Consider the following 13,905-nt stretch of genomic DNA (forward strand, 5'->3'; position numbering starts at 1 on the left):
GTGTGGGGGGGTGTATACATACCACATATTCTTTATCCATTCATCAGTTGATTAACACAGGACTGTTTTCATAATTTGGCTATTGTTGATAATGCTGCTATAAACATCAGTGTGCATGTACCACTTTGAATTAGTGTTTTTGTATTCTTTGGGTAAATACCTAGTAGTGCAATTGCTGGGTCATAGGGTAGTTGGAAAAATAGATCCTAACTGTGTGTGGGGGTGGACGGTATCTAGAGTTATTGTCTGATCGTTTCACAATATACGCATATATCAAATCACTTAAATTTAAAAATTTAAATTTTAAATTTGAAATTTTTGAGGTACCTCCATACTCTTATTTTCTAGAGTGACTGCACCAGTTTGCATTCCCACCAACAGTGCAAGAAGGTTCCCCTTTCTCCACATCCTTACCAACATGTGTTGTTGCCTGAATTGTCAATGTTACCCATTCTGACTGGTGTGAGGTGGTATCTCATCATGGTTTTGATTTGTATTTCCCTGATGAGGAGTGGTGTTGAGCATCTTTTCATGTGTCTGTTAGCCATCTGGATTTCTTTGGAAAAATATCTATTCATGTCTTCTGACCATTTTTTTATTTAACTTTATTTTTTATTTTTTAAAATTTACATCCAAATTAGTATATAATGAAGCAATGATTTCAGTAGATTCCTTAATACCCCTTACCCATTTAGACCATCCCCCCTCCCACAAACCCTCCACCAACCCTAAGTTTGTTCTCCATATTTATCAGTCTCTTTTGTTTTGTCCCCCTCCCTGTTTTTATATTATTTTTGTTTCCCTTTCCTTATGTTCATCTGTTTTGTCTCTTAAAGTCCTCATATGAGTGAAGCCATATGATTTTTGTCTTTCTCTAATTTCACTTAGTATAATACCCTCCAGTTCCATCCATGTAGTTGCAAACGGCAAGATTTCATTCTGACCGTTTTTAAAAAGTTTTTATTTAAACTCCAGTTAGTTAAGGAGCACCTGGGTGGCTCAGTTGGTTAAGCGTCCGACTTTGTCCCAGGTCAGGATCTTTCAGTTTGTAGGTTCAAGCCCCACGTCGGGCTCTGTGCTGGCAGCTCAGAGCCTGGAGCCTGCTTCAGATGCTGTGTCTTCCTCTTTCTGCCCCTCCCTGGCTCATGCTCCGTCACTGTCTCTCTCTCAAAAATAAATAAATATTAAAAAAAAATTAACTCCAGTTAAAGTACAGTGTAATATTAATTTCAGGTGTGCAATTTATTGATTCAGTATTTACACACAATACCCAGTGCTCATCACAAGTGCCCTCTGTTATGCCCAGAATTCGTGATCCCCAAAGACCGCCAGGGAGCCGAGTCCGCTGTAAAAGCAAAAGAGCCTTTATTCGAGCTAGCCCGAGCTCAATCCCCTACCTGCACCGACATAGCGGTGACATACCAGGGAGAGAGAGCCAGTTTCTAAAGGACAAAGGTTTTATTGGGGCCTAGGGGCAGTTGGTGAGGTAATGGCTGTGGCCTCAGCCGATTGGCTGGGGAAGGGTCCCAGTCCTGTTAGGCAGGTGAGCGGGAGGTTACTCAAGGGGAGGAGGCGTGGTCAAGGTGAAGGACACGGAACAAGATGGAGTCAGCCAGCCTAGGCCCGCCCTTTCACCCTCCTTGATCCCCATTCACCCATCCCCCACGGTCTCCCCTCTGTTAACCATTGGTTGGTTTATTCTCTACAGTTAAGAATCTGTTTCCTGGTTTGTCTCTTTCTGTTTTTCTATGATCATCTGTTTTGTTTCTTAAACTCCACGTATGAGTGAAATCTTGCGGTATTCATCTTTCCCTGACTTGTTTCGCTTAGCATAATACTCTCTACCTCCATCCATGTCAATTGTAAATGGCACCATTTCATCCCTTTTGATGAATGAGTAATGTATTGTGTGTGTGTGTATATATATATATATATATATAGTCCTGTTCCTAGTGGGGTCTTTCTGAGAATGCTGCCTCTCTGGGATGTGCACAGAGATGAGCAAATAACCTCCCCTCTCTGCACCCCAGGAGCTTCTCAGATTGCTTCCTCCTCGCTGTCCCTGGGCTGTTTGTCCTTCTGTGTCTCCAAGCGCAAGGCAGTGCCCTCAGCCTGATCCCAGCCTCCTCCTTTAACATTCCAGGCTTGAATTCCTGCTATTGCCAGAAGTCAGGAGATCCAGCCCCTCTAGCCCTGCTGGATGGTTGCTAGGGAGATTCATCATTCCCCACCCCCTCCCTTGCCCTTCTCCTTGACCTCGACCTCAGCTCCCTCCCCATCCCAGCGGCCAAGGTCCATTTCTCTCCCAAACTGCATCTGGGCATTCCTACCTTCTTGGCTGTGGCCTCTTCTCTACCTTAGGTTGTGGAGCTTGTCCTGACAGTCTTCAGGTTGGTTTTGGGGTGTTCAGAATGATTGAGTTACTGTAGTTGTGTTCGTGGGTGAGGCCAGCCCAGGGCCTTCCTGCTCCACTGCCCTCTTCCCACCTATCTGAAGAGTAGATCTTACAAGTTCTCAGCACAAGAGAAATAGATCCTAACTGGGTGGGGATGGAGGGTATCTGGACTTATTGTGTGATTCACTTAACATGAGGAATGCTACTTTGGCTTGCTTGCTGGTTTGAGCGTTTTCTCCTTCACGTACCCTCCCACCAACCACGCGGTGGATTTACACAAAAACTTTAAGCGTTTTTTACTTGCTAAACCGAACTCAGAAAATCATGTGTTGGCTTACGTTTATAAACATGGCTATCAGTGTAAAGTGTCACACAAGCAAAATTGGTTTGCACTTCTTATAGGTGTACGTGGGGTATAACGGGAATACTGGTATTTTACCTAATTGTGGTATTTATTCCAGGTATCAAGTTTAAACACTTTTTCACAATAATGCTTACCTTACTTTTGGGATTTTATGTGTGCTGTACCTGTATTGTTCAAGGGAGGTTAGGGCTAGCTGCAGTAACAATCCCAACTCAGTAATTTAGACCCAAATACTACATTTTTTATTCATATAAAATATGACTTTGGAAATCAGTGTCTCATTCTTTCCAATAACCAGGTGGTCCAGACCTCTCAGAATGTGACCTGCAAGGTTGCTGAGGCCCAGGAGAAGTGCCAGAAGTAGGGGAAAGACAGGAGTTTTATTTTATTTTATTTTATTTTATTTTATTTTATTTTTTTTTTTTTTTAATTTTTTTTTTTTCAACGTTTTTTATTTATTTTTGCGACAGAGAGAGACAGAGCATGAACGGGGGAGGGGCAGAGAGAGAGGGAGACACAGAATCGGAAACAGGCTCCAGGCTCCGAGCCATCCGCCCAGAGCCTGACGCGGGGCTCGAACTCACGGACCGCGAGATCGTGACCTGGCTGAAGTCGGACGCTTAACCAACTGCGCCACCCAGGCGCCCCTATTTTATTTTTTTAATATCATTTTTGAGAAATTGGTTTCTCAACACCCAGTGCTCATCCCAACAGGTGCCCTCCTCAATGCTCATCACCCACCCTCCCCTCTCCCCCACCCCCATCAACCCTCAGTTTGTTCTCAGTATCCAAGAGTCTCTTATGGTTTGCCTCCCTCTTTCTCTGTAACTTCCCCCCCTCCCCTCCCCCATGGTCTTCTGTTAAGTTTCTGAAGATCCACATAAGAGTGAAAACACATGGTACTTTCTTTCTCTGTATGACTTATTTCACTTAGCATAATACCTTCTAGTTCTATCCATGTTGCTGCAAATGGCCAGATTTCATTCTTTCTTATTGCCAAGTAGTATTCCATTGTATATATAAACCACATCTTCTTTATCCATTCGTCAGTTGATGGACATTCAGGCTCTTTCCATAATTTGACTATTGTTGAAAGTGCTGCTATAAACATTGGGGTACAAGTGCCCCTATGCATCAGCACTCCTGTATCCCTTGGGTAAATTCCTAGCAGTGGTATTGCTGGGTCATAGGATAGTTCTATTTTTAATTTTTTGAGTAACCTCCACACTGTTTTCCAGAAGACAGGATTTTTTTTATAAGTATAGTCTTATTTTTACTTAAAAAAATATGGAAGGTACACATTGAGAATTGAAATACTATGTCTTTTCTTTCTAGAGATGTGACATCATGTTTTCTGGTAATTTCTATGAAACATTGTGCTAAATCAAAGCATACATATGACTATTAAAGCTGTTTGCTCTCTCCTCCTCATGCTGAGCCAGCCCAGCGGAACACTGCCTTGGTAGGGAGATTTTAACAGGAGGAAGGAACTGCAGAGTCCCTACTCCAACAGAAAACCTAACAAACAGAAAGCGTTTTAGCAAACCTGTACGAACACTTAACATGCTGTAAGAAAGGGAGACCTTTTAGCCTACTTCCAGCATAAACACACACTCATTGGGGCCAGTAAACTAGGTACACCAACGTAGAAAGCATCTTTGCTTTGATAGTGATAATAGCTAAAAAGCACACAGTATATAATACTTTGATCTTTAAGTAGGTAATCATGGAAGCTCCGAGATTATAGCCACTAGGTTAGCCTGAGTATTCATCTATAAAAATAGTTTTCTAAAAATGCTTAAAAGAATTCTGGAAACAGACTACATCAGGACCAGCAGAAGACAGAGTGATGCAGGGACTGCCGAGTGCAAGACAAGGAAGTGATTTTCACATGTAGCTTCAGGTCAGGGGCATCTCTCAGTTATTCCTACGGCCAGGACTAGCTGGGATGGGAGCTGCTGCAGAGGACAGCCAGCTCAAGGAACACCCTAGAGAAATGTTCCCACACAGGTAAAAACCCCTCTGAGGCTGCAGGACCGAAACTGATGCATACAGGAAGCTGTGAGCACACAAAAAGCCTGATGGACATGCGGAGCCAAAGAGGGCTGAAGCTGGTGGGTTCTTCCAAATGCTGCTGACCTACCAACACTTATGCTGGGGAAGGGGTCCCTGGGGGAATGCGGGCCTCAGGCTTGCTCCAGAGGAGCCTGACTCAGGCCAGAGCGAGGGGCCTACTTGGGGAGGAGTGCTAGGATTACTGAACACAAGGTGCTTCAGGGGCCTAGGAGGGTCAGAAGACTGTCTTCTGACCCACCAATACTTAACGTCAGTGAAGAGTTGTGGAACAGAGCCAGTCTTTCCAAGATGTATTCTGTCGCATAGCCAAAGCCTCTTCCAGTCTATGGGGCTGGCGACGTCCAGAAAGATATCGTTGCCTGGTGGTAGGACCTAGTGCCGCAGATCATTCTGTCTGGGAAGCTGGCACGGGGGATGATTTGCACAATGAAGTCACCACCAAACCACTGCTTAAACCCAGTCCCCGGCCTTCTTTTTCTGCTCTGTAGTCCAGAAACATTTCCTTCAAAGCCAGAAAATGTGTGAACGTGAGCAGCATGTCAAGTAGGTCAGCAGCCACTTCATTGTTATGGTGCTGCAAAGTTGTGGTGAAAGGTGCCATGTTAAATCCAGGAATCCGCTCCAGCGGCTGTTCTTGAATATACTTTTCTACAAAGAAATATATTCCTTAAAAATAGGTGTGTAGGTGAGTTTATTCTCTTCTGTGTCTTCAAACTCCTGGTAGTACTTGTTCATGAAATTCCTCTGCAATAACTGGAACTCGTCATCCATGATAATGTCCTCTAAATATCCAACCACAGCATCAAATTCTGCATCAGAGGCAGAAGAGAAGGACAGAACGAAGCTCTCTTTCTCTAGGAAAACAGCCGCCGCCGCGGCTGCCTCCTTCTCCTCCACGCGCGAGCAGGACCGTCGACCTCTTTTTTTTTTTTTTAATATATTTTTAAATATATATATTTTTTACATTTTATTTTATTTTTGATAGAGAGAGACAGAGCACAGGTGGGGCAGGGGCAGAGAGAGACGGAGACACACAATCCGAAGCAGGCTCCAGGCTGCGAGCTGTCAGCACACAGCCCCACGCAGGGCTCAAGCTCACAAACCGCGATATCATGACCTGAGCCGAAGTCGGACGCTTAACCCACTGAGCCACCGGAGGCGCCCCAGCCCCGCCGCCTCTGATCCCGCCCGCAGCCCGGGCCCAGCCTGCGCTCCGCTCCTTAGCGCCCCAGCCGGCACCTGGGAGGCCTCGCCGCCAAGGCCGCGGCCGCTCACGGCCTAAATAGCTGGGCCCTGCGTGTGTGGCCCCGCGCTTCAGGCTCCCCGGGGGCAGCCGCGCCGGCTGCACCCCACGCGGGGCCAGGCCTCTCTCGGCGCCCAGGTTCTGCGCGCCGCAGCCGCCCTGAGGCACTGGCGTCAGTTACCCGCAGCCCGGAAGCGCGCCCCGCCCCCAGAAGACAGGAATTTTGAAGACACTTATTACTTACACTCACATTTGATTTCCCCGAGTCACGTGGTCCCGATGTAATTAGAAGGTAGATATATTTATATCCCTATAAAAGGTCTTCATCTTTTTTCTGGAAGTTACTCGGAAACGATCTGATACTGCTGGCTCTTTTGAGGATTTGTTAGGTGAGACCAGGGCCGTTGCGAATGGCTGACGGTGATTACTGCCCCGGCTGGGGCTTCGGGGCGCCGACCCCAGTGTCCATGATCCTTACGTTTAAGTGTGGCTGCGGGGAAGTCACAGCGTCCCCAGCCCTTGTGTAAGCTCGGGGACCGTGTCCTCCACTCCCTCAGCCTGGACGGTTTCCTGCGGGCTCGTGCCGACCGCCGTGCTGTGGACACTCAGCTGGACACTGGCCCTCTGCAGGATCCAGAGATGATTGTCTCTGTTTCACAACGTCGTCTCTCACCCTTTACAGCCTTTACCTTTTAGAGTCTTTCTAGACTCTCAGCTTTGTGTCCTTATTTATTCACATCTCTGTTTTCTTCTAGATTTGTACTCTTTGAGAACGGGCCAATGTCTTATTCAGTTTGCCTCTTCTAGTTCAGTGGCTTACATACATGTGACATCAATAACTATTCACTGAGTAAAGGAATGAACATTTTCAACATAAGTGAAACCTCACTATTGGAACAGTTAATTAAAATGCCACTGCCTTCCTTGTTTTATAATGTTTACGCATTTTTAATAATCTAATTCTTTTAAGGCAATGGGTGTTCTTTTATTCTTATTCTGTTTGGCTGCTATAACAAAATACGATAGGATGTGGCTTATCCAGAACAGAAATCTATTTATCACAGTTCTGGAGTCTGGCAGTTCCAACGTCAAGCAGCCAGGAGACCCTTGTGTGGTGTGGGCCTCCTGGTTCACAGACAGCCGTGTTCACTGTGCTCTTTGCTCATGGGAGGAGGGACCAGGGGGCTCTGAGCCCATCCACAGTCTCCCCCTCTCCACCCAATCAGCTCCCGAAAGCTCACATACAAATACTGTTGCGACCGGCGCGACAAACACCGAGGTCAGGGTCCTGAGGGTAGGGGAATGCAAGAAAAAAAGAGAGAAGAGAAAGTTTGGGAACAGGAAGGTCCCCTGGGCTGATGGCCCAAGTGACGGCTTTATTGTTGCTCTACACAATCTTTTATAATATAAGACTCTTATGGATCAGGTCATTCTAAGAATAAACAGGTTTCACATGATCACTGACAGCCAAAACATTTAGTTCTGTGTACCTTGTGAACTTTCTGAATGGGTCACAAGACCTTGTTGATAGATTGCTAACTAAACACAATTCCCATGTTTGTTTCTATCTGACTCGGGGTAGAAAAAGGGAGGTAGCATTACTGCCAACACCTGCAGACTACAGGCTTCAGGAATTAACTTTCTCAGCCTTGACAAGGCTTTCGTATGCCCTTGAAAGTGGGGGAATGGGAGGGGGAACCACCGGGTTGGCTGAGTCAACAGGGAACATTGCTGGACCCGGTCTCAGCCTGGCACCGGAGCCCAGCCCTCCACAAAATACTAACGCATGGAGAGTAAGTTCCACGTATGAATTTTGGAAGGACACAAACATTCAGTCTATAGCAGGTGGTTAATCCAAAACAGTAATAAAAATTGTGATCAGAGGGAAACCTTGATTTGTTCCTGACTCTGTTGGTTAACTGTCTAGTTCTCCTTCCGTAAAAACAATAATATGACTTTGTTTTGTCGTAAATATTTTTACCTATTGAATGTGCTCGCCTGCTGTTCTTTCTATATCACAAAGCATTTTTCTATTTAATGACTTACTGATATTTGCAAAATTTTACAATATAATATTTAACCAATTCACTAGTGTTTCAGTAATACTTTCATGAATGTTAAAAAGATTTCTTTTTTAATCTTGATTTTAACCCTGCACCAAATTGATTTGCCTGCTTGGCAATACACATACGATAATTCACTTAGTGATGTATTTAAATAAATAAACTTGTAAAATACCAGGCAGAATTCATGAAGAAGTATTAATTACATTTGTAAAATTAAATATTCAGTTCTTTTTTTAAATTTATTTTTTTTTAAATACATCCAAGTTAGCATATGGTGCAACAGTGATTTAGGAGTAGATTTCCTAAGCCCCCTTATCCATTTAGCCCATCTCCCCCCATCCCTCCAGTCACCCTCTGTTTGTTCTCTATATTTAAGAGTCCTTTATGGCTTGCCCCCCTCCCTGTTTTTATATTATTTTTGCTTCCCTTCCCTTATGTTCATCTGTTTTGTATTTTAAAGTCCTCATATGAGTGAAGTCATATGATATTTGTCTTTCTCTGACTAATTTCCCTTAGCATAATACTCTCTATTTCCATCCACTTAGTTGCAAACGGCAAGTAGCTATTGAGTTCTTTTTTTGCTTAAATCTTAGGGTTTTGCTCTACTATATCTATAATACTGAAGATAAATCAAAATATATCCCTAGGGTTTGGGGACAGCCTCTCACATCAGCACTAAATATTTTTGAAAACCCATGTTTTTGTTTAAAAATGTATGCAACTTTCACACAATAATATATCCCTGATCATTTCAATACAAAATAGTTTTTTTAATGTTCAGTTATTTTTAAGTCTATCTAGACCTTTAAACAAAACTAACAAACCCAAGAAGATGTAGCATTTTTGTCTAGTGACTTCAAATACCCTCTGAGAGATATACCGCTTTACTAGAATTAATAAATTAATCCCATAAACATTTTTTCTTAATACATACTAGGATACATTTTATATTTTAGATAGTATTGATTTGAGGTTCCATGTTAAAATGAATCATGAATTCGAGAAACACTGCAACCAAAAAGTTTTTTAGTGGTTTAAAGAAACCAAGGAGAAACATTGAGGTAACAGACTGTCTTTCCCTTGTATAACCAGGAGCCTTTATTTTGCAAAAGCTTTTTCCTCCCTGTTCCACCTTCATCTGACTTACAGCTGGGCCACGGACAGTGATGTGTTCATGGTACATCATTAACAGGAGCAGAGCCTCACACTGTCCCTTCAGGAAGGGGGTTAGTGCAGTGGGCATCGGGGAGGGAAAAAAGAGCCATATCTTGACCTAATTATGTTAGTGTATTTACTAAATGTTTATCATGCAAAAGCATTGTAAAGAAATCTGCAGATATGTAAGGCATTAAAATATGAATATTACAGGGGGGTTTGGGAAGGAGGTCTCCTGACAGGCAGTGAACACAATAAAGTGTTCAAACAGAAGCCACTGCAGGACACAGCCCTTAGGGTTGTGGATTTTTTTTTTTTAATGAAGTTTAATATGCTGAGCTAGAAATGTCCAGGATTGATGCTGATATGTGGGGAGGGGGAGGGTCCTAGGAAATACCCATGGCAGGATTGATGGTGATATATGGGGAGGGGAAGGAGGAGGGTCCAAGGAAATACCCCATGGCAGGATTGATGCTGATATGTGGGAGGGGGAGAGGGAGGAGGGTCCTAGGAAGTACTCCATGGCATGTGGTAATCTCCATTTACTAGAGTATTTTATCTCCGGGGAGAGATTTTATGCATGTTTTGTGTTATCATTAACATTTGCAATTCCAAATTTTCAGAATCTCTGACAGGATATTGAACCTGATACATCCTTAATGTTCCCAGCCATATACCAGTTTAATCCAGATTCTAGAATTCAGTCAGTCAGTGTATTTATTTCCCCAAATTAAAGAACCTTGTAAAATACACTGAAGGATTCTCAGAAAATTACTCACGTTGATTAAGACCTTGGAGTGTATATTATTAAGGGACTCTGATGCATTAGTGTAAAATAACTACAAAGAACTGAAATGAAATAAGTAAAAATTATTAAATGTATTTATGGATGGGTAGACTTTGGAAAGGATAATTTTATACAGAAAGCTCAATAATGTGTATTAAAAGGGAGACAATGACATAGAAATTGTATTGATAAGTCAGAATAAGTGCTTAGTCCATGATTTTATAAATCTTCAAATTGAAAATGCATTAGAGCTCTATGAATTTAGAATTAAATTTTTATTATCTAGATTTGCTTGGGGCACCTGGGTGGCTCAGTCAGTTAAGCGTCTAACTTTGGCTCAGGTCATGATCTTGTGGTCCATGAGTTCGAACCCTGTGTCAGGCTCTGTGCTGACAGCTCAGAGCCTGGAGCCTGCTTCGGATTCTGTGTCTCCCTGTCTCTCTGTCCCTCCCCTGCTCATGCTCTGTCTGTCTTTCTCTCTCAAAAATAATAAACTTTAAAAAAATTATCTAGATTTAGTTTATAGGAAACAGAATTACAATATTAAAATTAAAGTCAATGTCCTGTGAAGAACATAATTTCACACACCTTTGAATTAAGGCAAATGTTAGCACCCCTTTTTAGTGGCAAAGGAACTGTAGTCAAAGATGATGAATTTTGTCCCCTAAAGGCACACATGACTCCGTTGAGGGGGTATATATACCCATTCATGAAATGTGAGATTTGATTTTCACTTCAGGCAATAGCATTGAGTTTTTGCTGAATTCACTCTATTTTGACTAAAATGTATGTGTGAAACAATTTATAGCCAGGAGTTATAAAACATTTTTTAAAAAATAAGTCTGATAGATGAACTAAGGCTTTGCATTCAACATCGTATTCCCCTAACTCCCACACTGAAGCAGGACACGTTCACATGGTGAAAGAAGCTACTTTGTCAAACTCTCTAGTCACTAGTACAGTTTCTTGACTTAGAATATTTCCCACTGTTCACTGTGCTTTGTTTTGTCTCTTGGCCCTGAGTAACTTCTGTTTCATTGACCATGACCTCATTGTTGTTTATCATAACAAAGACTGACTTGGGTTTCAGACCAAAATAATGTGTACTTAAATTCACTGACTCTAAATTTTTTCATGGATTTTTCCCTTTGCATATTTCTATTTTAGATGCTTTTGACCTCAATGCCTCTTGTGTTCACTTGCTTTTGGGTCCAAGGCCCTCATGGGTGACACAGTTGGTCACCAAATGCCAGAGGATGACTGCATGGTGTCAATGTGTGTTGATTAAAGTCGACTCAAGATGGCAGTGGCATGGTGGTTGTTTTTTTAAATATGCGATTATTTCTAATTTTTTGGGGATTCATTTAGAAATGATGCAGGCCAAATATATTTTCTATATTTTCTAAATATATTTTTGCCTAGTTATTGCACCAATTTCCCCTCTGAAACTAAGTTAGCCAGCAGTTAGGGTTAACTAGTAGCCAAGGTTGGGGAGGAAGGTGACATGACCTTATGGGATTCGTATTGTAAGACAGGTGTTCTCATAAGTGGAAAACAGCTCTGAGGTCACCCAGACTTGTTGCTCCTTTCTGGTCCTGCTCCATCTGTGAACTTCATGACACATGATGGAGCATTGTCTCATAACTTCATGCCCAGCATCTTCCCTGAAAGGCTGACACATCCCTCCTTGCTTTGTGGGTCTCCTTTCCAGAGATCATCCTGTCTTGACCCAGAACTCCTTGGTCAGTGCCCTTCCCAGGGCAGCTTTCACGTCCTTGTTCCTCAGTGTGTAGATAAATGGATTGAGTGTGGGGGTGACAATCCCATAGAAGAGAGCCATGATCTTCCCCCTGTCATGAGAGTAGCTAGAGGGAGGCTGGACATACATACTGATGGCTGTGAAGTAGAAGAGGGACACGACCAGCAGGTGTGAAGCACAGGTATTGAAGGCCTTCCAGCGACTTTCAGCAGAGCGGATCCTCATTACTGCCCGAGCAATGAGCACATAGGTGCCCAGGATGAGGGTGAGGGGCACCAGAAGCAGCAGCGCCCCCAGCACGTTGAGCTCAGCCTCATTCACATGAGTATCAGCACACGCTAGTTTCAAAAGAGCAGGAACTTCACAGAAGAAATGGTCCACCACTCTGTGTCCACACCGTGGGACCACCACGGTGAGGGTGGACTGGACAAGGGAGTTGGCAAAGCCACTGATCCAGGTCCCAGTGGCCATGTGGATGCAGCGTCTGTGACTCATGATGATTGGGTAGTGCAGGGGCTTGCAAACAGCAGTATAGCGATCCAAGGCCATGATGGCTAGAAGTATGCATTCAGTAGAACCCAAGGCCAAGAAAATGTAGAGTTGGGCCACACAGCCACCATAGCTAATGGTCTTTTCTGGTCCCCTAAGGTTGACTAACATCTGTGGCACGGTGCTGGTAGTGTAGCAGAGGTCCAGTAGAGACAGATTAGAGACAAAAAAGTACATGGGACTGTCAAGCTGGGGGTCTAGGTGGGAAACAAGGATAATGGACACATTCCCAAATAGGGCAAAGATGTAGGCCACCAGAAAGATTATAAAGAGTGGCGTCTCCAGCCAGGGGCGGTCGGAGAATCCCAGTAAGATGAAGTCATCTCGAGAGCTCTGATTGTTGATCCACATGTTGTCACGGACAGGTGAAGTGCTAGCTGGAACCTCTAAGTGCCCACTGCCAGGCACGGGTGTCAGTGGTAAGAGGGAGCTGCTGAGAAGTAGGGACAAGAGGTGGTGAGCTGGGCTTCCCATTTCTGCTGTGATATGCACCTGCACCTTGATTATGGTGACACGTTGCGTCAACATTGCCAATGTACCACTGAAAGATCCTTGAGAGAGGAATAAGGAGAGCACCAGCAAAATAGGAAGTGTGGCTTCCCTTGTGGGTGCTGTCTGGTTAGCTACTCACCCCTTTCGGGATTTTGTATCTTCCAAAAAGTTTCATAGAACTTCCATCACCTGTACACGTTATGAATATTTAACGACAACAATGGAGTACAGATTAAAGCAGAGTGGGGAGGAGGTGGAGCTTCCCAAATACAAGTCAAACAGAGGTCAGCTTGAGGGTCAGCAGGTGATGACCTTCCTTAGACTGACCCGGTCACAGTCTTCCTGGGAACTGCCCTGCACAGATTTTGCGTTATGGGAGTTTGCACTTTTAGGACGCCGCTCACCCCTTCCCAACCTAATGCTCATCCTATTCAGAAAATTTTTAAATAGAGGGAAGAAACAAAACGTTCAAACAGGATGATATACACACAAAACAATCCTCAAAACCTCGCTTGCTGAAAAAATGTTACTTGAAAAATATCTGGATAAATGTGAGGCAAGTTTTACCTCTGAGGGAGGCATCCAGAAAGAGGTTCAGATGTTTGGCTCCCTGAGTTTCAGGGCTAAATATGAATTTCTAGCCCTTCAGGATAGCCATTTAAATCCCCCCCCCCCAACCTTATTCTCCTCTCTCACTCACTGTCACACATTCCTGCCTCCTGGTGCACCTGCACCTTCCCATCCAGATCACACAGCTCTTTATTATGCAACAATTGGATGATGTGCATGGAGCTAGAGAGTAGAATGTAAGCAAAATAAGTCACTCAGAGAAAGACAAATACCATATGATTTCACTCATATATGGAATTTAAGACACAAGACAAATGAGCAAAAGGAAAAAAAAAAAGACAAACTAGGAAACAGACTCTTAACTTACAAAGAACAAAGTGAGGGTTGATGGAGGGAGGCGGGTGGGGGATGGGCTAGATGGATGATGGGCATTAAGGAGGGCACTTGTG

At 43.7% G+C, this 13,905-nt stretch overlaps 2 protein-coding genes across 2 annotated transcripts; both read right to left on the bottom strand.

The window, feature by feature from the left end:
* Positions 1-4,285: 4,285 nt before the first annotated feature.
* LOC109260155 (ADP-ribosylation factor-like protein 2-binding protein) lies at positions 4,286-9,387 on the bottom strand. The gene is given in 5 exon segments (XM_053905317.1): positions 4,286-5,228; positions 5,230-5,489; positions 5,492-5,754; positions 5,981-6,237; positions 9,292-9,387. Coding segments are annotated over 5 exon segments (897 nt in total). The 3' UTR covers positions 4,286-5,207.
* Positions 9,388-11,509: 2,122 nt separating this feature from the next.
* LOC109260166 (olfactory receptor 2B6-like) lies at positions 11,510-12,999 on the bottom strand. The gene has a single exon (XM_019438196.2). The coding sequence runs from the start codon at positions 12,920-12,922 to the stop codon at positions 11,801-11,803; it is 1,122 nt and encodes a 373-aa protein (XP_019293741.2). The 5' UTR covers positions 12,923-12,999; the 3' UTR covers positions 11,510-11,800.
* Between the last annotated feature and the right edge of the window lie 906 nt (positions 13,000-13,905).

Source organism: Panthera pardus, unplaced genomic scaffold, assembly GCF_024362965.1.
Source record: "Panthera pardus isolate Hobbes unplaced genomic scaffold, ASM2436296v1 HiC_scaffold_17, whole genome shotgun sequence".
Lineage (NCBI taxonomy): Eukaryota > Metazoa > Chordata > Mammalia > Carnivora > Felidae > Panthera > Panthera pardus.

Excerpts from the sequence above, each read along its gene's own strand:
- LOC109260166 (XM_019438196.2), bottom strand. The coding sequence starts at position 12,922 with ATGTTGACGCAACGTGTCACCATAATCAAGGTGCAGGTGCATATCACA.